The 26215-nt window shown below is 39.4% G+C and overlaps 1 protein-coding gene across 1 annotated transcript in view; it reads left to right on the top strand.

Annotated features, from left to right (window-relative positions):
• The window catches only part of CDH11 (cadherin 11), a 144746-nt gene extending 121466 nt beyond the window's left edge, over positions 1 to 23280 (top strand). The window contains exons 9-13 of the mRNA XM_060131015.1: positions 3066 to 3202; positions 4041 to 4174; positions 4403 to 4520; positions 19348 to 19599; positions 21957 to 23280. Of these exons, the coding sequence (XP_059986998.1) occupies positions 3066 to 3202; positions 4041 to 4174; positions 4403 to 4520; positions 19348 to 19599; positions 21957 to 22453 (1138 nt within the window). The 3' untranslated portion in view covers positions 22454 to 23280. The remainder of the gene's footprint in view (positions 1 to 3065; positions 3203 to 4040; positions 4175 to 4402; positions 4521 to 19347; positions 19600 to 21956) is intronic.
• Positions 23281 to 26215: the final 2935 nt, after the last annotated feature.

Here is a 26215-nt window from a genome sequence, read left to right as displayed (position 1 = left end):
AATATTCTTTCCTCTTAGCTTCATTGGCAGTAACCTCTTCATGCCTCAGACATACCTGGTGTCTTCGGTAGTCTGAGATCCCAGTCTAGGCACTGGGGGCTCCCTGACACTCAGCCTTTCACTTCAGACTTTCTCTCTCTGTGTCCACTTATCTATAGAGTTTCCGTCCATGCTACTAATTGAATTGAGTTAATGCTCTAAATTTTCTGCCTCTAGGCTGATCTTTCTCCCTGATTCTAATTCTGTACTTGTTCTGCTGTCTGCTCTGCATTTTTACCCACTTCCTTTTTCCTTCACCGGCTCATTCATTAAAAACATATTTTTGAGCCTATACTTCTTGTGACATACTTAAAAAAATAAAGACCGACTATACCCCTGACTCTGTGAAACCTCTGATAAAGTTGAATCTTGCTCTCCTGGTGTGGCAGCATAGCCCTAGTGGAAATTCAACCTCTCCTTCCTGGTAAGTTGACTTTGTATTTCCCAATGTCTCCCTCTCTGCGACACTCAGGCTAGAAACTCTCAAGGACTCTCCCAGCCTCCCACAGATCTCCAAATATCAACTGAGTCCTACTGGTTCTGTCTTTATCACATAGTCTTCCATTCCCTCTGTCGCTTCTATACCTCACTGTCTCATCACCTCACTCCTTAAAAACTATCAATACATCACCTCCTTAAGTTTCCTCTGTTCCTTCCTCCACTCTCACTAGCTCAGACCACCTTGCCCACCCTATCTTATTCATCACCCTGATAGTCTGAATTAGTTTATTTGTTCCTCTGATCAAAAGCCTTTCATGATTTTTCACTGACTATAGTATGAAAGTCATACTCTGTAGACTGACATTTGATCTATCCACAGTGTGTAATAGCAGCGACAACAACAAAAATCAGAGCAGCTATATTTGTTGTTCTGTTTACTATGTGTGAGGCACTAGGTTATGCATCTTCAACATCTATCATTTTATGTAATTCTCACAGATAACCTAAAAGTTAGGTTACTATTAATATTCTAGTTTAAGTGATAAGTAAGCTGAAATTCAAAGAACTTAGGTGGCTTTTCCAGTATCACTCAGCATATACGTAGCCAAGCATGAACTTGTACCTAGGACTTTACAAAACTAAAATCCATGCGCTTCACTTCTATAGAATAATATTTGTTAATTATCGTTCTTCCTGTGAGCCTATCTTGTCATGTCAACTAGATAGTAAACTCCCTAGTGGCAGGGAAAAAATATTCTATTATTTTCTCTTTATTTTCACATAGAGCTCTGCTGAGCGTTTAGTCACTGAGCCTCTACTGACATTTATGAGGTGTGTGATAGTTTATCTTCTCTTTCCTCACTGGGGAAGGGGACTCATCATTCCATTCTCATAGGGAGCTGTGAAGGCATCGATATCATGGATGAGCTCATGTTTTCTATATTGCGAAGTGCTGCTCTGCACTAAATTCCTCTCCCTTGGAAAGAACATGATCTAGAACTGGAAGATCCAGGTTCTAATATTGGCTCCCCCAGAAGCGAGATAATAGACCATTTGCAAATCCTACCATTTGTAAATTGAAGAGATTAAACTCTGTGACATCTATGGTCTTTGCTAATATTCTCTAATATTCTTTGGTTTTATGGCCCTCAATGAATGCCTTCAGACATATGTACAGTTGGCCTTCTGTATCCATGCATTCTGCATTGATGGGTTCCATGTCAATGGATTCAACCAACCACATTACCAAAATATTTGGGGAAAAAAAGTCCAGAAAGTTCCAAAAAGCAAAACTTGAATTTGTGGCACACCAGCAACTATTTACATGGCATTTACATTGCATTAAGTATTTTAGTAATCTATAGATGATTTAAAGTGTACAGGAGGGGGCTTCCCTGGTGGCGCAGTGGTTGAGAGTCCGCCTGCCGATGCAGGGGACACAGGTTCGTGCCCCAGTCCGGGAAGATCCCACATGCCGCGGAGCGGCTAGGCCCGTGAGCCATGGCCGCTGAGCGTGCGCGTCCAGAGCCTGTGCTCCGCAATGGGAGGGGCCACAACAGTGAGAGGCCCGTGTACCGCAAAAAAATAGAGATAAAAATAAAGTGTACAGGAGGATATGTGTAGGTTATATGCAAATATTACGCCATTTTATATGAGACTTGAGTATCCATGGGTTTTGGTATCCTCAGGTGTCCTGGATCCAATCCCCCATGGATGCCATGGGACAACTGTCAACACTTATTAAAGCCAGGTCTCCAGAACTTTATCCTGGGCAAGTTATTTCACCTTACTACACCACTCCTCTTGACCCATCTTCTACCTCACCTTGCCCCATAATATTCTGGAAATTTTTTGTCTTTTGTTAGAAAAAAGCAAATTTTTTAGTGGACAGGAGTAGCTGAAACCTTCCAACTATGCTGTTAGGCTCAGCCTGGGGTCATTAAAGTGTGGGGAGAATGCTCTACAAATGAATGGCCAAGCCATCTTTGCGTATTTCACAATGGAATTCAGAACCAAGCTACCGGAGAACCCCTAAAACCAAATAAATTGAATAAATTTACTCAAAATATAGTTACCATTTTCCCTTAAGTAAGGAGAAAACTGATTTTTCAGTACCGTAAATGATCTTTGATGATAACTTAAGACTATTTAATATTTCATATGCAGAAATCTGGCAAGTGTTCCGTACACTTGTGACTTTCTGAGTACTTTGGAAGCAAGGCAGACCCACTTCCCAAATGCAGGTTCATAAATTCAGATGGTGGGTGATTGTAGTAAATATGAAGAAATATGCAGCATGCTAATTCCATTTTTCAATCAGATATGCAACATATTATTCCATTTCTCAATCAAATATGCTAAACAGCTCTTTCATTCATTGTCCTGAATAAAGAATTCCAATGTTGCAAAGTGATTTCTATAAAAGATTCATGTAAGAAGTTTGAAAAGTAAATTTGATTAAAAAGAAAACCTAGCTCAAGCAATTCACTGAAAAAAGTTGCTTTAAATATAGCATGGAGAAAATATTCAAATATTAAGCTGCTTGGAATGTCTTGGTCTAATTGCCTCATTTGCATTCTGCTTAGGTATTCAATCGATCGTCACACTGACCTGGACAGGTTTTTCACTATTAATCCAGAGGATGGTTTTATTAAAACTACAAAACCTTTGGATAGAGAAGAAACTGCCTGGCTCAATATATCAGTTTTTGCAGCAGAAATCCGTAAGTATTATCCTAAGGGTTTTGATTCTACTTTACCAAGTATTATTCCTTGAGACTTTCTATATATTCTTGAAAATAACAGCTGAGATAGAACAATTTTTTTTTTTAGTCTTAAACATATTTTTCAATCTTTAAAATTTATTTTTGGTTGTCTATCTAGGGAGACATATAAGCAAATAGAGATGTTTTCATTTTCTTTGGCAGAACTGGGTACAGACTTGGCACATGAGCTGATAGTCTGTAGCAGCTTGAAACTCTTAACCACCGCTGAAAGATTCCCCACTTTATCCTCAGTTTTGTTTAAACCCAGAGCAGCAGAATCCTTAGAGCCAAGATCTGTGGGTTCTTTTTTACCTATAGACCGGTGGTTTGCAAACTTGATCATGCAATGGATTATCATGAAAGGCTTGTTGTAACAAAGATTTCTGGATCCCACTCTCAGAGCCTCTAACTCAGGTCTTGGGTTGGGTTTGAGAATTTTCACTTCCAACAAATTCCCAAACTGTTTGATGCTCCTCTGGGGATCCCACTTTGAGAACTGCTGTTGTGGACTACACTCTGAGGGGGACAGTCTCCATTATAAGCCTTTAGAATTAAACCTCAACAGAAAGGGAAAAGTGGTTTATTTCTTACTGGTCTAATGTCGACCTTTATTCTAGGACATCCCCCTCACATTGGATTTGGCATACTTTGGATTTTAGATGATTTTTGTGCCAACAGTGCCTTTCCCTGCAGGGCCTGAATGAGTGGCTGGAGCTCACTTTTTCCCAAGAGTAACCTTGGACCAACATGGATTCCTCCCTTGCACATGTTTACTGTCTCAATTCTCTCCTTTCAGACAACCGGCATCAGGAAGCCAAAGTCCCTGTGGCCATTAGGGTCCTTGATGTCAACGACAATGCTCCCAAGTTTGCTGCCCCTTATGAAGGCTTCATCTGTGAGAGTGACCAGACCAAGCCACTTTCTAACCAGGTAACGCTGCTCTGCCTTGGCTATGAAAAAGCATTTAGAAACAGAGTTTGGTTTTGAGAGCATCACCTGGAGATCCTTCCCACTGCCCAAGAAGGCTTCAGAGCCCTGGTTTAGCTCTGGAGCTATGTTCTCTAATTAAAATCAGGCTTCTCAGCCAGCCAGGAATTTTTGAATGAATGATGTGCCAATGTCAGCATGATTTATTTATGGGCCACCTTTCTCTTTCAGCCAATTGTTACAATTAGTGCAGATGACAAGGATGACACAGCCAATGGACCAAGATTTATCTTCAGTCTACCCCCTGAAATCATTCACAATCCAAATTTCACAGTCAGAGACAACAGAGGTTCGTACCAAGGTTCCTGTGCATTCAGAGAAGTAGAAATGGAAAATAAATGGCTTTTATATTGCAGAGCACAAGTATTTCCCCTAATCTTAATAATGCCTTTCTGTTGAAGAACAAACAAAAAATAATAATGCCACCTTCATTTTGAGATATGGGCTCTCTTGGTGCATAGGAATAAGTGAGTCTAATTTTATTTTACGTTTTTTGTTGTTGTTGGCTTTGATATTCACGAAGCAGTGCGAAAACCAAGTGGGGAGGCTTACAGGGTCAATACGCAAACAATTTCATTTATCTTTTTTTAAGAGGTTGATACATCCTTAGGGGGAAGCATGGCTTTATGAATATTGATATTAAGTAAAGCGTTAAAAGAGATCAGTTCAACCTTGTAAGGTAATGTAATCTTTCAGCTGTCCTTCCCTTCCCAGCATAGTTTTAATGCAATGTGGTTGATACCTAAAGGTAGTTATGGAATTACTGCCTGAAGGGCATGAATAAAGCATTGTTCTCCACTGTAAACATGCAAAATTTGATGCAATTTCTACTTCTCATTTCATTAATCAAGGAGGTTCTAGACTTGGAAATTATTCGAAGTAGTTGTTTTTTGTTGTTGTTGTAGTATAGGCCCAAACTGATGCAGTCCCTTGACAAAGTGTATAGCAGAGCCAAGATCAAAAAATAAATCTCTTGACTCCTGGCAAGACTCTTTTGGCCTGCACCTGTTCCTATAAGCCTGTGACAATGCAGGTCTATAAAAACAGGAAGACAAATGCCATGATTTGACATAGCAATAAAATGTGGTCCTTCTGAACACATGTTTTCATTAGACACGTGCTAGCTATGTACGAGGTTATAGATATATTGCTTTCTTGATGACTGAGATCAGGTTTATAGGATCTTAAATTAATCTAATAAGAAATGTTACTTTCCCCATCACCATTATCAGTGTTATCTATATTTCACATACCAGTAACTATGTTCTAAACACAGTGCCAAGATCCTTCCCATACTTTATTTAATTCTCTCAACAGCATCATAGGTGAGGATTATTATTATCATTCCCATTTTGAAGATGAGGAAAATGAGGGACAGGCCATTAAGTAAATCAGCCATGTGAGAGCGAGACCTAGATTTTAAACCTGGACATTCAGAGGCTAGAGGTTGCAGCCTAAACCACTGTGCCCCATGCTTCTTGGATTTGGGGGGATATGACCTGGCATACTTTATTATTATTTCTTGGACTGATTTGAGCTTTTCATTATGATCCTTATATCTATGTGTTCATATAATCCCCAATTTACATTTGAGGTCTAATTGCTGGATGTATTCCTGGCAATAACCCTGTTTATCGCTGGACACCTCCTAAAACAGCTGGTGTTTCTAGGCTTTTCTTTGCCAACTTTGCCTCCATCACCTGCCTTGTCTTCTTTTTATGTGTGCAATAATATTTAGTTGCTGTTTACCCTCTGAAAATATTATACTAAGACCTATTGTTCTCTAGGGACTTATAAATATTTCACTTTGTCACAGTACTTCGGAATGCCATCTATATTTTCAAGGAGATTATATTACCATGGAGAAGCCAACCTACTGCACAATTTGTTTCCCCTGCCCTTTCCTATAAGAAACTAATCCTTTGTGGAGCTACCACTTTTGCAGGGAATTGCTACTTTTTAAGAAAAATGACTTTATTAACTATGGCAAACAGTTAATGAAAACTCCCATGTTTAGAGCTATTACAGAACTTTAAAGCAAATACAGTCCTATAATTATCATTTAATAGAGTTTCTTTCTACCAGATCCTAAAAGTAATTACATATTGAAGTGATCCAAAAAGAGTAATCACATTCTACATCCTATTAATAGCCTACTGAGTTACCAAATTTCCCAGCTGAGACTGTTTTCCATAGAAAACATGAGATAATGGTTTACAGCATGCTGAGTAAAAGCATCAGATTTCTCTCTCCTTGAGTGCTTACTTCCATTATGCCATGTAAATAATCAGGATTGTGTTTGCCTAAACTCGGCATAAGCGTTTGGCCTCTTTAAAAATATGAGGGAAAGCCATCTTAATACACACAAGCCTTTTATTTCATTTTTATCTTACTCCGTTCTACAGCCCGAGCTTCAAAGACAACTCAGCAGACAGCAGGAAAGTAGAACACTGGATAACTCTTCAACATTTGAGTCCATCTGGGGCTAATAATATCAAGAGTGGTGCTGTTTGGGGAAATGAAGAGCTGATCCACCCAGGCTTTGAGATGCATTTACTTTGAAAATATTAGACTTATGGCATCTTTAAAAAAAATAAGGAACGCGTAATGAATAAGAAAAGTGCAAAGAAAAAAATACTAAGAGCCCATCTCATTTATGTAGTTCTTCATTGGATTATAAAACCTGCTAATGGCCATTGTTCCACTTAGTTCCTAAACAGCCCTAGGGGTAAACAGCCCTAGAGGGTAGGCATGTTGGATATTTTTATCCCCATTTCCTAGATGAGGAAAGAATATGAAACATCAGAAGATTCAGAGACTTGCCCAAGGTCACTCTAGCAATAAGTGAATTGAACTAAAATGTTTGAGTGTTTGAAGGGTTCTGTCTCATGTAGTAACACTTTATATATTATGAATATAGAGCTTGTGTCTTTTCTAATTAATTATTTTCTTTAAAAATCGTTGTTTACCCCATAATCAAATAACAACAATCTTCAGAAGAGAAAAAATCTAAAATAAATTCATCAATCTAGTATTCCAGGGAAAGTGAATAGAAAAGGACAAACTGTACTTCAAGTTTAATTTTAATCACAGCCATAGTAATTGTAAAATATATTTGCAAGGAATTTTATAAGTTTCTTCTACTGCATAATTAATACATATTCCTTGTAGGAAAATTATAAAATACAAACAAGCAGAAATAAAATTAGAAATAATAAAATAACTTAATATACTATATAGAAATAATCACTGCTAATTTTTATAGCCTTCCAGACTTTTTCTTGGCATATATATATATATATATATATATATATATATTTTTTTTTTTTTTTTTTTTTTTTTTTTTTTGCGGTATGCAGGCCTCTCACTGTTGTGGCCTCTCCGTTGCGGAGCACAGGCTCCGGACGCGCAGGCTCAGCGGCCATGGCTCACGGGCCCAGCCGCTCCGCGGCATGTGGGATCTTCCCGGACCAGGGCACGAACCCGCGTCCCCTGCATCGGCAGGCAGACTCTCAACCACTGCGCCACCAGGGAAGCCCGGCATATATTTTGATCTTTAAAAAAGGCAACCATAAAATAATGTCCGCTTTTTTCCCTGCATAATAATACATGATATGCATTTTTCAGCATCAGTATACTTATGTCAACATTTTTTTCCCCTAAATATCCTCCTAACTTCATTACAAGGGTATATGATATCAGTTGACTATTGTTGTGTAAGTACGTTGATTTCACACACCTTTGCCAAATATCTAATTATTCTTTTAGGATAGATTCCTAGAGTGGAATTACTGTATCAGAAGTTTTTGATACTTAATTGACAAATTGCCTATCAGAAATATTATACCAATTTATAATTTCATCAGCAAAATAGGTAAGCTCCCATTTCCTCACATTCAAGCCAACTCTAGATACTATTATTCTTTTTAAATGATTCACAAATTGATAAGTGAATTATAATCACATATCACATTTAAAATTTTCAATTCCTTTCATTACTAGTAAAGTTAGGATTTTTTAAATAAGTATTCTTTTTTTTTAATTGAAGCTCTTTTTATTTTTTGCTTTTACTTACTTATTTATTTATTTATTTATTTATTTTGGCTGCGTTGGGTCTTCGTTGCTCTGCGTGGGCTTTCTCTAGTTGCAGTGAGCAGGGGCTACTCTTCATTGGAGCACGTGGGCTTCTCACTGCGGTGGCCTCTCTTGTTGCAGAACATGGGCTCTAGGCCACGGGCTTCAGTAGTTGCAGCACACGGGCTCAGTAGTTGTGGCTCGAGGGCTCTGGAGCACAGGCTCAGGAGCTGTGGCACATGGGCTTAGTTGCTCTGTGGCATGTGGGATCTTCCGGTACCAAGGATTGAACCCATGTCCCCACATTTGCAGGCAGATTCTTAACCACTGCACCATCAGGGAAGTACAAAATTTTTTTTTTCTTTTTTTCGGCCACATGGCATGTGGGATTTTAGTTCCCTGACTAGGGATCGAACCCGTGCCCCTTGCAGTCAAAGCCCAGAGCCCTAACCACTGGACCACCAGGGAATTCCCTGATTCTTTTTTTTGCTTTATAAATCGGCTACTCATGTCCTTTACCCAGTTTTTGAATTGTATATTCATCAATTTGCAATTGATTTATAAAGTCTCTTCATCTTTTAATGCTGTTAACTTGTGACTTATCATACCTATTGCATAGATTTCTGCAATGTTTCAATGTCCTTTCAATCCTCATTATGCTATGTTCTAAAGTATAGATGTTGTACTTTTTGTATCAGTTTTTCTGCTTAAAATTATTCTTAGCAAGACTTTCCTCATGGAAAGGTGATATCAATATTCACCTAGCTTATCTTCTTATATATCATGTTTCCCATTTCAATCATTTATCCATGTGAAATAAATACACAGGCTCCCTTTGTTGGCCATTTCCTAAATATCATTTAAGAAATGGTCATTTCCAATTGCTTTGCAATGCCATCCTTATTTTCACCTACATCACATACTATTAGATTTTATTTTTTTGGACTATCAACTCTCCCTATTCTATTTATTCTCATGATAGTATCATATTTTTCTTTAACGGTTGCACACGTATAATATGTGTGTTAAAATCTGACAAGGGTTTTGTCTACATTATTTTCATTTTATTACTCTTTCTTAGCTTTTGGTTTCTTTGCTCCTCCAGGTATAATTTGGAATTATTTTTCAGGTGCCTGATAAGTATCTTCATGAATTTTATTGAGTTTACCTTAAATTTATGGATTAATTTAACAACTAAGAATTTTAAAATATTCTTCCTATCTAGAAGCATGATCTGACTTTCCACTGATTCAGTTCTCTTTTTATTACCATCAGGAATGTTTTATAGTTTTCTTCATTTTTGTTCTATGCATTTCTTACTAAGTTTATGGCTAGCTACTTTATATTTTAGATACTATTATGAGGTAGATTTTTAAATTATGTATATTTTCTAAGTGACAATTTTTAGTATAAACTATAGCTCTTTTAGTTAGTTCATTTATTATTGGACATTGTTCTAAAGTGACATAACTTCTAAGCTTATTTTCTTAGGTTTTCTAGGGAGACAGCTTCATTCTTTTCTTAATATTTGGGTTTTTTTACAAATTGCATAGATTTGCATTTTATATGTTAAATAATAGCAATAATAATGGCTTTACTTGTTACTTTAATGGGGATATTACTTCTAGAGTTTCATCATTAAGCATAATATTGGTTGTTAGATTAAAATTAAGAAGATTAAAATTAAGATTTGTGTTAGGGTGTGTGTGTATTTTAGGAAGTTTCCTTTCTATTAGCATTTTATTTTTAAAAATGGATGTTCAATTTTTAATCACGATTTTTGGATTCTAACAAAGAGATAGTATGATTTTGACCCTTGACCTAATGACTCAATAAATTAAATTGACATATCCTGATACTGAACCTCATATTTTAAAGTTCCAAACCTCTTATTCTAAACAATGATAAAATATAGAGAAAAGAGCAAGAGCTAAAGATTAAATATTGGCTTTAGCAGATAGTCCCAGATGTCAGGAAATTCCCAAAAGCACATGCAGCAAAGTTAGTTATATTGTGAAAGCACAGCTAATTTTGATAGTGACTATTTCATGACCTACCTGCAGAGGAGCTGTAGCTATCATGATGGCCTCCAAACAGGCTGTCTGACTCTAGTCTTGCCCCCCATTAACTCAGCCCTTACTGATAATGTCTTTCTTCTTAAAATTATTCTATGGGTCTCCATTTCTGGTGGATTTAACTGAAACTTTATAGCCTAGTGAGCAAGAAATGATATGACCTACCTCCCATAAACGTTGCATCTATTATCTCCTTTCTCTTGCTACCTTAAAACATAGGCTCCAGAAACTTCAAACCACCTTTAGTTTCCCAAATATGCCATGCTCTCACATGTCCATGCTTTTGTTCTGTGGAAAATGTACCCCCACTGCCTATTATACCACCTCTTTCAAGTCTCACCATAGATGAAGTCTCTTAGGGGAAGCTTTGCTGGACATCCCTAGCCCATTTGGATGCTACGTCCTCTGTGCACCAGGAACACTGCACTAACCTCTAGTATTTTTCTTATCACTCTGCGTTCTAAGCATACATTTCCCTGTCTGTCTCCCATTAGAATATGAGCTCTGTGGGGGCAGTACCCCAAAACTTAAGAAAAATGGGTTAACTGAATGCAGGAATTAAAGTGAAAGAGTAGATGGAAAGACATGTAATGTGCTTCAGACATTTCAGGGATTAGTTATTACTGTGGAAAAATGATTATGTTATGAGATAAGCTTCAGGCTGAAAAAGACAACCCATCTTATGGTGTTGGAATGTTCTGTAGGAGCCAATACCACATCATCCATCCATCCATCCTTTCATTATTTATTATTCCACAAAGTTATATTGGACATCTAAGGTTTGGATCCAGGAAGAAGTGACTTTCAAATGTATTTATTTTGCAAGTGTATTATCTAATATGGGCCAAGTTATAGATCAAATGAGCTCTGATACCTGATACATTCAGAGTTAAGTTTGAACTGCTAAAAAATAAAAAAAAAAACAAAAAACAAAGAGAACAAAGAAGAGTTTGTATGGAAAGCAGGCTTGGCTGTGTAAGGAAAGATAGCCAAGACAGATTGACCCTGATTAGACCAATTGGCAAACATCTTTCTTTCTTTCCTCTTCCCCCTCCCCCGCAACCCCCACTTTTTGGTCTAAACTAAGGACAGTTCTTTTTTTGATGAGCATCACCAAAAATCATCTAAATATGCTTCTGGTTTTTCACTTTTATAATTCAAAGATAGCCAAACAGATTTCTGTGGAACTTTTTCCCCCCTTAATTGCTTCAATATGGAAGATGCTCTGTTGGCAGATCAAAATGGCAGATGGCTTTTAATGCCCTGCCATTTTCACTGTATAAATAATTATGTTCTCTTTTCTGCCTGAAATTCATGCTGCAGCTTGTCCAACACAGAATACAATTTATCTGGAAACCCACCCCCTCCTCAATTCAAGAGAAAGAGAAATAGGTCTTCTTGGTGGATCAGACAGATTCTTCTTTCAAGGTTCCCTCTGGTCACTGACTTAACTACTCTTGGGATTTCTCAACTCACTAAAAGACCCTAAATGTTTATATCCCGCTGAATTCCTTGGTAGTTTTCCTTGTCTTAAACCAAGAAATATATTCCTTTCTCCCTCCCTATCACCAAGGAGAAAATTGTCCTCTAACAAAAGTGCAGGGAGAGTTGATTCTAAGGGATGTGATAATTTATAACAATGAAAAGTCTATTGATACCACGAACAGGGCACACTTAGATGCCTCATACACACATGCACATAGGCAATTATTCCACAGCGTTATTTGTTGCATTTTGTATTTTGCCGATCCCTCAGTGTCAAAGGTGTTAAGTAAAAGATCATGATCCTCCCCCTTCCCCTGTAGTATGTAGCTCCTTGATTTAGAGGGGAAACATTACAGCCATCAGAGTCTTGGATCAAACAATTTTCTGCATTAATATTTTAAGGCTAGTCTCATAGAATTTACCTCATTGTAGCATTTCCTTTATTCCAAAATATTGAGAAAATAATAGATTTCTTTTTGCCCCTTGCATGTTGGCTTGTTTCTGAAGGCATGTGTGTGTTTCTGGAAGTGCTATGGGAAGAGAGGTGTTGAATGAGTGCCCTTAATTCTTTGTAGGTCTCTCTGACATAAACATCTTAGGTTTCCAAGAGCAGCTCTTTTATCTGGGACCTGAGTCTATCTGGATTTAGCTATAGGCGGTGATGGTGTCCATCTAATTAACTAACCATGTTGGGGAAATTTGGTTAAAAAAAAAAAGAACCAATGTAATTGGCATGCAATAATATCAGGATTCTAGGGTCTGCTGTGCACTGGGAAAAATATAGTGAAACCTAGAGGAGTTTGAATCCTAGTTTCGTTTGCATTTTCCATGTTATTGTGATCAATTGCTTCCTCCATTTCTTTTCATATAAAATAAAGGTAATTATACTTTCTGCACATAATTTAAAAATTCTTTGGGATAAGGTAGGCGGAAGTAACAAGGAATAAGGTTTGCACATATTAGCAGCTCGATAAATGTTACTTAGTTGGATCTGACTCACCCTAAATAATGAGAAAAGAATAATGAGACAAAGAGATGATATTTACTGGGAACAAGATCCATAATATTGATACAGGCAGCGCTGATGGAGTTGGGTTCAAACGTACAAAGTGGGAGAAGATGGAGTCTGGAAATTGATGGCAAGCTAATCAGTAAAATCTGACTGTGTGGGAAAGCCAGATGGATGCTGAGATATAGTGAAAGAAACATCCTTCAACTGTTTATTCCTCTAACACACAAAATACTGCTAACCGAACAGTGATGAGTGAGCAAGGTTCTTGCCTTCAGGGAGGTTACTGTCTGATGGAGAGGACAGACATTCAAACAGTTACCATAGACTGTGAAATGAAATATGAGCAGTGACTATGGGTAGATAGACGGCTCGTACGGTGTTCAGAAAGACAAGAAAAGATATATATGCAAGCTATTAAGTTCACCTTTAAGCATTAGTCATATCAGAAAATTAATGCTACAAACTTTAAAAATGTTATTTGAAATTTCTATTATTTCAGTCCCTCCCTCAGATTCAAGGTGGCAAATACTGGCGTCAAAAATTGAAATTAATTTTTCAAAAATCACATCTCTAAATGAGTATTAAAAAACCTAAATAATTACACTTTTCAATGATGTCTTTTGTAATTGTATAGCATGTGTACTTCTGAAATTATTAAACTTGAAACTCCACTGAGACTTTTGGGACACACTATATATATATATATATATATATATATATATATATGTATGTATGTATATATGTATATATATATATGTATTTTTTTTCATTATTCTTATACAGCTATTGCCACATTTCTAAGGAAAGTAGAGAGGACCCAGAAGAAAGTAATCAAATAATGATTATTCTACTAGTGACTGCATAACTGTCTTCAAGTGTGTGGAAGCTTTTAATGTGGTAGATAGATCTACTTTGTCGCTGAGGTTTGAGCGGAAAGGGTAGAGTGGGTAGATTTAGGTCAGAAGTGAATTAAATAAGAGCAAGGCTTAAGGCTTGGCCTAGATTCTCCATATATTTTTTTTTTTCTTTAACAGTCTCAAGAGATGGGCTCCAGTCTGATGCAGACAGCGCCTATCTTCACAGGCTGAAGTATCTCTGATCAAGTTGATCAGTGGGGGAATTTTTAGCTTTGGAACAGAGAGGGACAGAGGAAAAGAAGTGGTAAGGAAGAGCATCTTAAGATGCTCTTTAGGAAAGCTACTGGGGCAACATTCTCTCACCTTAGGCCAAGCCTCTCTCCTGACATCATGGTGAGAGTAGAAAGTACTAATCCTTTGCTTCAGTGATTCCTCTTTTCAGGTTGTTAATATGCAGGGGCTATGCCCATATACTGCCCATTTTGCCCTGTTCCCATTATTTTTTTACCTAATATAAGGTTGGCACTCTGTGCAGTCTGTGTATCAAAGGCTGCTCCCCTATCATAATTTTCCCTTTTAATATCAGTTGTATATATTCCTCCCTTGGGTGACATCATCATCATAGCCCATCCATTTGCATCTCTAAACTGGTACCATGGAGACATCATTATCAGGAACTTTTACATTTTGTTAGTGTAATGACAAAGTGTGCAGATAAAAATAGCATACGATTAGGAGTCCAGGTTGTAGCCATAAAAATTTGAAACCTGAATTTATTTTCCATTAATAGAAATACTACAATTTGTACATCACATATACTAGTAATTTATAGCCTCATTTACAAGTTTTTGCCTAAGTAGGGGTAAGAAAAAGGAACTGCTAACTGCTTCCATGTTTGTGGCCAGGGAGGAGAACATTGGGTGTCAGGATGAAACACCGAGGTGCTTGAAAAACATTTTCTTGGGCTTCCCTGGTGGTGCAGTGGTTGAGAGTCCGCCTGCCGATGCAGGGGACACGGGTTCGTGCCCTGGTCCGGGCAGATCCCACGTGCCGCGGAGCGGCTGGGCCCGTGAGCCATGGCCGCTGAGCCTGCGCGTCCGGAGCCTGTGCTCCGCAGCGGGAGGGGCCACAACAGTGAGAGGCCTGCGTACCGCAAAAAAAAAAAAAAGAAAAAAAAAAGAAAAACATTTTCTTACCATGGGAAATATATCACCCAGGATTGAAGAGCATGAACTATCTCCTGCCTCTGGATGATGAGCCCTTCTATGTAGGCAACTGCATTCAAAACTGCGATGACATTTCCAAGAATTCACTTTCCTCTCTTTGTCAATATGTTTCTCTTCCTCATTAGTCTACTGCACCAAGAGGAGAGCTTCCAGAATAGAATTAATATTTACTGAGCATCTCCAACAGCCTGGCACTATGCTAAGTACCTTTATGAATGGAATCAAATTTAACCCTAAAAATTATTAGCTTTCTGGATGAGAATACAGCAAATCAAGACATTTACCTAACATGTCTAAAAGTCAGGCAATTGATATGTAGAAGAGTCGAGATTCAAACCCAGGTCTGTCTGACCCCAAATACTGAGAGATTTGCTCTTTGCAAGCTTTATAAAGGAAAAGGGTCTGAGAAATCTCTTGATGGAAATTTAAAAATCCATACAACATTTGTCATTTTCTGCCTCATCTTATTAACCATGGAGCCAATTTGACACTTCCCTGAAAACGTGTCCTCACAGAAGCTCTTATTTTTTTCTTGGGTCACCGATAAACCTCAGAAATGTGTATGTCCGAAGTAAGGGGACCCTCTCAAAGACAGATAGGGAGTAGCTGGCTAATTAAAATAATTTAGATGAGAGAATCTGTAGCCAAACATAAGATGCAAAATTGATTTCCTAGAGGGTTTTTTTATTACTGTGTGTTTCTTTTTCCGTTTGTTTTTCTAGAGTTGATTTTCATGGAGTCCCTGCCCATAGTGGCTCTTTTTGTTAGTAAAAGATCAGTGATCAGAGTGGACCACAAGAAAGACTATCAGAGAATATGGCACTGTCTCCTCTGATATGGCCCTCCCCCAGAAAAACTCATCCCTGCATTGGTGCTGGGGCCACTTAGATCTAGAGGGGGGATATTTTATGCATTCATGCCACAGCAACTACCTACGTACCACAGTAACCACCTAAGTGCCAAACTAGTCTGGTTAGACATGCTTCTTGTCTAACCATATCTACCCTTCACCAGTTCACCATCCCTGGAGGATCTCAATACTAGTGCTAGGTTTTCTGGTAGAATGATTCCTGAGCCCTCTGGAAGCACAGCCCAGAGGACAACCATGGGCTTTTATTATATTATTTGGTTCCAATAGCAACCCCATGAGGCATGCTTGATATCAACCAGTGTCCTCATTTTAAAGATGAATAAGTGAGGCTCTGACAGGACAAGTGACTCATTCTAAAGCATGGATTTAGAATATGCCCAGAAAGAGACCTTCACTCCATTTATTTTCCACCTCTCAAACTAATCTTAAAATCCATATGTGAAACATGTTTGACTAGAAGACACTTTTTAAAAGTTCTCGAGAGTCTACTGATGAATCACGCAGCGACAGTAAATGGTTCAGTCAGCAGGGTACTTTGATGAGCTTTCATTTCATAGTTAGTGTGTCTGAGAGGACTCAGCTGTTCAGAATGTGAAACATCTTGAATTCGCAGGCTGGTGTCCTGCTCAGAAACATGTTTTCCATTAATGTGTGATTTTCAATTACCTTCATGTGTAAGCCAGCCTGCTATGATCCGGAGGTACAGTCTTGCATGGATGGCACATTGAAAAATAGATTTTAAATTATGGCTTCCACGGGTTTAAAAAAATAAAAACACTCAGGTCACATTCCCTCCAAACTACACCATGGGTAACAGGGTGGAAACCAATAGATAAACTAAGTGAATGCCCTCTTGGGGATGTCATTTGTATCAGAGAGGTATATTTGACTGAGCAATTAATTTGCTTTTCTTCGTAAATTTTTCATATTCATTTTTATTTACGATGGCATTTGTGACATTTCAGAGCATTAAAATGTGGTAGATATTTTAACTTTTTTTTTTTTTTTTTGCGGTACGCAGGCCTCTCACTGTTGTGGCCTCTCCCGCTGCGGAGCACAGGCTCCGGACGCGCAGGCTCAGTGGCCATGGCTCACGGGCCTAGCCACTCTGCAGCATGTGGGATCTTCCTGGACCGGGGCACGAGCCCGTGTCCCCTGCATCGGCAGGCGGACTCTCAACCACTGTGCCACCAGGGAAGCCCCGATATTTTAACATTTCATTTGTGAAAATCTTACTTGAATTCAAAAGAAATTTATGAGATGGAAAAAATAACATTTGAATTAATTATGTAGATATGTAAATTTTTTGTATTTGTTAAGCATACAACAATGTTATAGCCTAGAATAGGAAAGAACAGTCAGGAAACTGAATATTAACATTCTATTTGACCAGCTTATTATTATTTTTTCATGATTTTTCATAGTACATATAATTTTCCTCCAGTGGTAAGAGCAATATACACCAATCACACAAACTTCAGAAAATACAGAAATGAGGGCTAGCTGTTCTGCCCTGTTTTTATTGAGAGATTGGCAGCAAAGGGCAGAGGATCCGTCATTAATAAGTCTTGCCAGGGGCTTCCCAGGTGGCGCAGTGGTTGAGAGTCCGCCTGCCGATGCAGGGGACACAGGCTCGTGCCCCGGTCCGGGAAGATCCCACATGCCGCAGAGCGGCTAGGCCCGTAAGCCATGGCCGCTGAGCCTGCGCGTCCGGAGCCTGTGCTCCACAACGGGAGAGGCCACAACAGTGAGAGGCCCGCGTACCGGAAAAAAAAGAAAAAAAAATAATAATAATAAGTCTTGCCAAAAGCCAGCAGGTACATACACCTTACCTTCTGCAATACTCAGAATATCTGCTCAGTCCTAAATGAGACTGAATCTGCCATTTGTATGTATTTTTTATCTCACACAGAATATATTACATTTCCTTTAACCTAAAATATATGAATTCAATTTTTAGATTCTAAGATAATTTTTCCTACCACAAGAGCTAATTCATGGTCCTGTCAATCCATTTAAAGCATGCTGGCTATTGGGCCATCATGTTGGTCATAACATTCTTATTGCTATAAATTACTGATTCCTAACTCACACAAAAACATGTGTGCCATATTGAGGATGTGTGTGTGTGGATGTGTGTGTGTATAATTTGATGGAGTATATTCAAAACTTCCACAGTTTTATAATAGCGATGTTTTCCAAATGCAGAGCATATGGCCTAGAAAAATTCTTTATGGCTGGTAGAGATATGCAGAAAACACGATGAGGAAGCATTTGGAGGAATAGGTTACAAACAATTGGGAAATACATGAAAACCAACATCTGGAACTTGGGTGAAACTTTTCCCAGAACAAGGTTACGACATTTGTTCAACAAATATTTATTGAATGTCTGCTGTGTGTCCAGCACTGGAGAGACTGAGATGAATCAGATAAAAGCCCCTATTGTCTGGAAGTTCACAGTCTAGGAGAGACCCAAGTAGTTATGCCACCAAATAATGACAGAAGAGTGGGAGGCTGATTTCTGTAGGAACGTACAGTGGGATTGGTCACAAAGGAGAAGAGGGGAGAGGTCTAGAAACGGCTCCCAGAAAGTGACTTTTGGATTCAGTTTTGAGGCTTGAGAAGCTGACTTGTAATGATCAAAGGAACGGCTTTTGGGGGCATTAAAGCAAAGGGTCAAAGCCAAGGCGTACAAAAAGTGTAGTGTGCTGGGGAAGAGACACGAGTTCTGCACCGCAGGCTGAACTGGGGCATGTGGGAAGGGGCGGGCATGAGCCTAGAAGGCAAGGTAAAATCTAGATCAGAGAACGATCTGGTGATCCACCATGTAGATGTGGGCTGTGTTGTGTGAGCAGCAGAGAAAACGTCATCTTTTTAAGCAGGAATGACAGGTTTAACTGGGTGGCTGAATTTCAGAGAAACTGTAAACCTGCTGCTGGGTTTGTAAAATATTTCCACTTTAAAGATAATATTTTCCTTTAGGACTTATAAGTGGGTTCATAGTTTGGGCAAGATTTGAGGGTAGATTAGAAATCTCTCAAAAAAGTAACAAAAACTGGCCAAAGGCTTGTCACGAAGTAGGGAAAGTACAAACTTGAAAAAGAAGGGTTTTGTGTGTTTTTTCTCACACTCACCTATATATTTAATTTTATCCTATATTAACATAGAGTGTGGAATTGAAGCCCATACTTCCTTGTATTTGAGGAAAGGGACAACACCCAAACAGAAAATGGTGTGGTTACCCGGCCACTGAAGGCATTCATATCAACGAAATAAAAAAGAGCTGATTTCTGCGTTTCATTTCGAGATGGGACAAAACTCAGGGATCCTTTTCATGCCAAATGACTGTGGCTTCTATAGATGTCTAGATTAAAGAACAAGTGGGGAGGATTCAGATTGTAGCCTTGGGGTGAGAAGAGCACATTCAGATCAGCCAAGCTGAATGCAAAGATGTGAAGTCTGTGATTCCGTGGTCTTGCTCTGCGAGTACACCTTGTCTCCTCTCTTCCAACAGATAACACCGCAGGGGTGTACGCCCGGCGCGGAGGGTTCAGTCGGCAGAAGCAGGATTTGTACCTCCTGCCCATTGTGATCAGTGATGGTGGAATCCCTCCCATGAGTAGCACCAACACCCTCACCATCAAGGTCTGTGGGTGTGATGTGAACGGGGCACTGCTGTCCTGCAACGCGGAGGCCTACATCCTGAACGCCGGCCTGAGCACTGGGGCGCTGATCGCCATCCTTGCCTGCATCATCATTCTCCTGGGTAAGGGACCTCCCAGGTTACCTGTAGGAAGGGCCTTTCAACCAGATGCCCATCCTTGAAACACATATATTTCTCAAGTTACCGGGAATTGTGCTATATGCCGTGGAGGCAATTTGAGACAAAAAAGAGGGGATGCCTGCCTGCTCATGTATTTTAAGGTATGGTGGGGGAACAGGCAACTTAACAAGCATTAGAGCCGAGTTGGGGGTGGTTGTGATGAGCAAATGCCGGGCATCACAGGACTGCGTAACAGAAGACATCTGGGGGCATCAGCAGGGGACGGGGTTGAACATCAGAGATTTTTCAGGAGAGGAATTTAGGCAAAGACCTAGTATATGAACAATGGTGAGCCTTACAAGAGGAATGAGAAGAGTTAGAGGTAGAAAGAATAATCGTGATGTCAAAGACGGTCTATGAAGGACTCAAGGAACTGGATGAAGACTGGCCTGGCTGAAGCTGGATCTGGGCTCCTCCTCTAGATGTCATATGTAATATCTGGGTGCATGCATCAGCTCATGGGGAGCCCAGAGCAGCTTTTCCTGCACTTGCCTGCTGAGTTAGGTGCCCCTGTTCTGCACATAGTCCCATCTGTGGTTTACTCTGTAACAGCAGGAATGTGCTGATGCAGGTAGCATCTACCAGTGCCGGGCCTCAGGAAGATGAGATCAGTCGTCCCAAAGTCTCAGAACTCGTGTATGACAAAAAAATCAGGATTCAAATCTAAGTATGTCTGACATCAAATTTATACTTGTTCCATGATGGTTAGTTCTTCACTGAATGAATTAATGTGTCCCTGATACATAGGGAAGAGCCAGCAAGTTTAGTTCAACCAATAGTTCATGAGTATTTTCTGGGTACCAGGCCCTGTGTTCAGCCCTGGGGGATAAAGAGAAGAATCATACAAGATCTCAGTGATCAAAAAGTTCATAGTCTATTGAGGAAAATAGGCATGAGCAGATAAATTGCAGAGGCACGTGGTGAGCACCATGATAGAGACACGAACCTAAGGCAGTGGGAGCACAAGAGTAGAAAGTACCTGACATTGACTGGGAAGGTCAGAGACAACTTCCTGGAGGATGTAACATACTTATCAGATGCTGAAAGAGCTTTCCAGCTGGGGAAAGGGGCTGGGATGGATGGATAGTCCTAGCAGAGGGAGCAGAAAACAGAAAAGCTCTAAGTTCATAATCTAGTGGTGGAGGCAGATGTGTGAACAGTGTGACACGTGTCACGGTGATGGCCAGGTGGGTACATAGAGTGGATACCAATAGCCCTGTCTGGTATCAGAATGGCATATCAGGAAGGATTTTTGTGATGAAAGATAAAGAGTCAGCCAAGAAAAGAAAGTGAAAAAGAATGAGCCTGGTGAGGGTGCTGTTACAGAAGGCACAGGGGAAAGACACTGCCTGCTGAGCACTGGAAGCCGTTCACAGTCTGGTCCAGTGCAGACCCTCATCCCTGCATCTCAGAGTGATGGTGGACCCAGAGGGGCTCTCAAGTCACTTGCCAAATTCAGCCACAAACACTTTCTTCAATCTTGCTGAGTGTGTGAGCGAGTGTTCCAATGGAACATTGTGGGGAGGTGGGGGGGTTGATAGGGAATGAAACAGTGTCAGAGCTTTCCTTATAAGCAACTCTGCTTATTCATCCTAGATGCCCTGAGTTTAGTGGAATCCCCTCTCCCAGGGAAGAGACAGTTACAGTGGTTTCATCTGGAGTTTCAGCTGATGCTGTTTCCCTGTATTCAGATAGAGAAGATTTGTCATTTGTCTCTTGGGGGTCTTTATAAACTACCCCTCTTCTATACAGTGGTCTGAAGAGAGTCTAGCCATGCTTATGATAAGATTTCTTATACAGGTAGAGTAAGGTCAATGCTGACCCCACCTCAGAACTCTGGGCAGGGGCTCAGCACCTCCTGTAGAAAGTTAGGACCTCAAGTCTCTGAATGTCCTCATTTGTAAACTTTGGAGAGGCAGCTGTCTTCCTTTGCAAAAAGAAACAGGCATAACCCACTTTTAAGAGGCTGCAGACGGACACATTTAGAATCTTCCTAATTCTTCTGAAGATGACTTCTAAATAATGTTGGATTCATTTGTAAAAACTCAAAATAGTTCCAACTTGCCAGTTTGTTTGGATATAATATTTTCCTGGAAGCATTTTGCAGATGAAGAGCCAGGTGTAGGACAACTTTGCACATCTTTGGGGATTCCAGGTAAAGCTCTCATTTCATAGACTGGTCCCAGTTCTGAAGCATGTGTACACCATGCTTTAAGGTAAGCAGAGTTTCCCTGGGAAAAGAACCCAGAAGACTGGGCTTAACCTATGCTTCCTTTCTTTTTCTTTTTTTCCCCCTGTAGTCATCGTAGTGTTGTTTGTGACACTGAGAAGGCAAAAGAAAGAACCACTCATTGTCTTCGAGGAAGAAGATGTCCGTGAGAACATCATTACCTATGATGATGAGGGGGGTGGGGAAGAAGACACAGAAGCCTTTGATATTGCCACCCTCCAGAACCCTGATGGTATCAATGGATTTATCCCTCGCAAAGACATAAAACCTGAATATCAGTACATGCCTAGACCTGGGCTCCGGCCAGCACCCAACAGTGTGGATGTGGATGACTTCATCAACACGAGAATACAGGAGGCGGATAATGACCCAACCGCCCCTCCTTATGACTCCATCCAGATCTATGGTTACGAAGGCAGGGGCTCTGTGGCCGGGTCCCTGAGTTCCTTAGAGTCGGCCACCACAGATTCAGACTTGGACTATGACTACCTGCAGAACTGGGGACCTCGATTTAAGAAACTAGCGGACTTGTACGGTTCCAAAGACACTTTTGATGACGACTCTTAACGAAAACGATACAAATTTGGCCTTAAGAACTGTGTCTGGTGTTCTGAAGAATCTAGAAGATATGTAAACAGGTATTTTTTTAAAACAAGGAAAGGCTCATTTAAAACAAGCAAAGTTTTACAGAGAGGATACATTTAATAAAACTGCAAGGACATCAAAGTGGTAAATACTGTGAAGTACCTTTTCTCACAAAAAGGCAAATATTGAAGTTTATCAACTTGGCTAGAGGAAAACCACTTGGCATACAAAATATTTAAGAGAAGGGGAAGTCTAACGGTGAACTCACAATGAAGGGAAATTGTTTATGTGTTATGAACATCTAAGTCCTTTTTTCTTCTTTTTTTTTTAAATTTGTCAAAGAAGCTTCCACAAAATTAGAAAGGACAACAGTTCTGAGCTGTAATTTCGCCTTAAACTATGGACACTCTATATGTAGTGCATTTTTAAACTTGAAATATATAATATTCAGCCAGCTTAAACCCATACAATGTATGTACAATACAATGTACAATTATGTCTCTTGAGTATCAATCTTGTTACTGCTGATTCTTGTAAATCTTTTTGCTTCTACTTTCATCTTAAACTAATACGTGCCAGATATAACTGTCTTGTTTCAGTGAGAGGCGCCCTATTTCTATGTCATTTTTAATGTATCTATTTGTACAATTTTAAAGTTCTTATTTTAGTATACATACAAATATCAGTATTCTGACATGTAAGAAATGTTACGGCATCACACTTATATTTTATGAACATTGTACTGTTGCTTTAATATGAGCTTCAATATAAGAAGCACCCTTTGAAATAAAAAAACGATTCTTTTTTAATTCTGGGTTTGATTCTTAACATTGAAAAAAATTATTTCTAATGACCCATTTATAATTCTAATTTAAGATATTTGTGATCTTTTAATAACTCTATTTATGATCTGTTGTCGTCTGCTGCTTTTATTGTTTATTTAAAATCAAATATGTTTTACAAATGTTTTTTCAGACAAGATTCTGTAGCATTGTTTAAAGGTCTTTTGTACATTCTCGGTGTTAGCTTCCTGACTTCTCTTCACACGCATCTTCTATAAAAGAAGGATGCTAAAGATCTAGGTCAGTCTATGATTTTGCAATACTTGTTATATAATATGCGTTTATCTTGTGTATCAGTAATTTGATGGTTATGAGAAACGAGTCCATGAGGGAATGAAACTATCAGAACTCTGAAGTTCAAGATGGAGATTTTATGCCCCATACCGAGCATTTGAGGGTTGGCGGGGTGAAGAGTCAAAAATATACATTTGCCACGTGTAGTTATCAGATCAGACCTCCAATGTTATTCTATTCTTCCTTACTTTGATCTTGCCAGGCTATCATAATGACCCTGCCAGCTGAAACTGCTTATTTTTCCTTTTATAATTTTAACTCCTCTTAAAACAATGTGGCATTCTAAAGTTTGATCAAAGAAAGAGCAATTCATTTCCAAACCTTGTTTTAAAATATGCTTTGGGCCATAAGCTCAGAATGAGGACAGGGACCATGGTGGCTTCTGAGGGTCAATGCCATTTGATCTGTGAGTATGCCTGCAGTCTCCTGCAGTCCCATCTTGCTGCCTGGGGGTTGGGACTTCTGTGAAGGACACTTCACCTGCTCCATAGGGCCAAAGGTCAAAACATAGCAATACTCGGGGAGAGGACACACAGGTTATGCTATGCTGTAAGTGCTTTTCCTCTTTCCCTTAGACAGAGGGCACACGCTTTCTCTATGATTGCAAATAATTTTTAGATTATCTTCTTTTTTTTTTTAACTTTATTGTGGGAGTTTGTTTCAAGCAATTTCTTGATATCCTGCTACATCCTACTTTTATGACTCAGTCAAAATGCATACAAAGAGAAATGTTTTGATGAAGTGCTCACTTCCATATTCCTTTGCATTTAAATCAAATTGTCTGAACACTTCAACGGAATAAATTCTGTGGACAATGTCACCTTGGAATCTTTCATTTCAGTGAAGGATTGCACACTCTCAAGACTTCCGTAATTGCAGGTTTTGTTCATTTTTTATATGTTTTTTGTAATCCAAAGAATATTTTGCTAGATTTGCACAGATCTCCAGTTGAATTTGAAGTGAAGAAATAACTCAAAAGGAAAATGAATAGCACTGGGCCTTCTCTGGTGGCGCAGTGACTAAGAATCTGCCTGCCAATGCAAGGGACACAGGTTCAAGCCCTGGTCTGGGAAGATCCCACATGCTGTGGAGCAACTAAGCCTGTGAGCCACAATTACTGAAGCCTGCGCGCCTAGAGCCCGTGCTCCGCAACAAGAGAAGCCACCACAATGAGAAGCCCGCACACCGCAAGTAAGAGTAGCCCCCGCTCGCCGCAGCTAGAGAAAGCCTGCATGCAGCAACGAAGACCCAACGCCGCCAAAAATAAATTAATTAAAAAAAGAAAATGAATAGCACTTAAACAAGTATACAGCTGTAAGTAAACCTGTCACCGTGGATGATCCTTTTTTCTAGGAATGTATTTGGATTAGATTTGACAACTACAGTTTCACATTTTTTATGTTTAATTTTTTTTTTTAAAAAAAAGGCTGTCTACTTTTCAATAGTTAAAAATACTTGTTTTTCTTTTTATCTTCTCTTTTTTACTTTAAGCCTCTATTGTTTGTAGAAGAACCCTCTTAGAAGCTTGGGAATAAAACGTCTTTCCCAACTAGTGGAGTCCTTTTTTCATTTGGAACATATTACCTTAAAAACAATCTTAGTTTAAGTGGTCCTTCCTTATTTCAATATAAAGTAATCACTGCTTTATGACATGGATTCAGCTAAAGAAAGGACTCTGCTTTGTTATTCTTGTCCTTCAGTAGTAGGTATTGTTTCAATCATCATTCATTCACTCATCAAAATCTTATTTTGTAGACCCTGTGCTAGTTTCTCAAGCTTGCAGAATGAATCTTGCTTCCTGATGTGTTTCAGGCTTTCCAACCCTTTCCAAAATATCTATCCTTTTGCCTTGTAATCAGCTATTTACCTCTATGCCCACCCACCTCCCCAGACAATGCATCAGGCTATTTCCTCTCCTTCAGAGTTGAGGGAAGAAAATAAATAAAAGACATAATAGGATATGGTGAGATGTTAACTGTGAATGGAGGGTACGCCAATCATGGCTTTTCTGGACAGATCTTGTGTTTAGCTAAGCTGCATTTTATATGCCACTGTTCCTGGCATGATGGAGAAAATAAGAGAGCAGATTATCTATATCACTTGGAGAACTCATTAAAAAGTACACATTCAAGTTGCCCAGAGAGTATAACCCTGTGTATAGGGTGACACCTGGTCAATATTATTTGAAATTGCTCCTGGGTAATTATGCAACATCCTTCACCTCTTTTTGAGAGCCTCTGTAGGACAATGGGGGGTGAGTTGGGACCTCTGAGCAGAAGAGTGGACAAATCTAGCTGCCAGGCAGTGTGGCGGACAGATTAGGAGCATATAAACCTAGAGGCATGTCAGGAGGGTTATTATGAATGTCAAAATGTGATAGAAGTATCCAAAAATAATTCAGTAAATTGGTGATGGAAAAGAGGCAAGGCTTTGCTGTTTCTCCACTGCCACCAGCCTGGTCTAACCCATCATCATCTCTGACCTGAAGGACGAACACAGCCTCTTAGCTGATCTCCTGCTCCCAACTTCTCCACAAAGAAGCCAGAGGGATATGAACTCCCAACTCAGACCACATGACTCCATAACTTAAACCTCTTCACTGGCTTCC

This window comes from Lagenorhynchus albirostris, chromosome 19, assembly GCF_949774975.1.
Source record: "Lagenorhynchus albirostris chromosome 19, mLagAlb1.1, whole genome shotgun sequence".
NCBI lineage: Eukaryota > Metazoa > Chordata > Mammalia > Artiodactyla > Delphinidae > Lagenorhynchus > Lagenorhynchus albirostris.
Note: the sequence above shows the minus strand (reverse complement) of the source record. Positions and strands in the feature narration are given on the sequence as shown.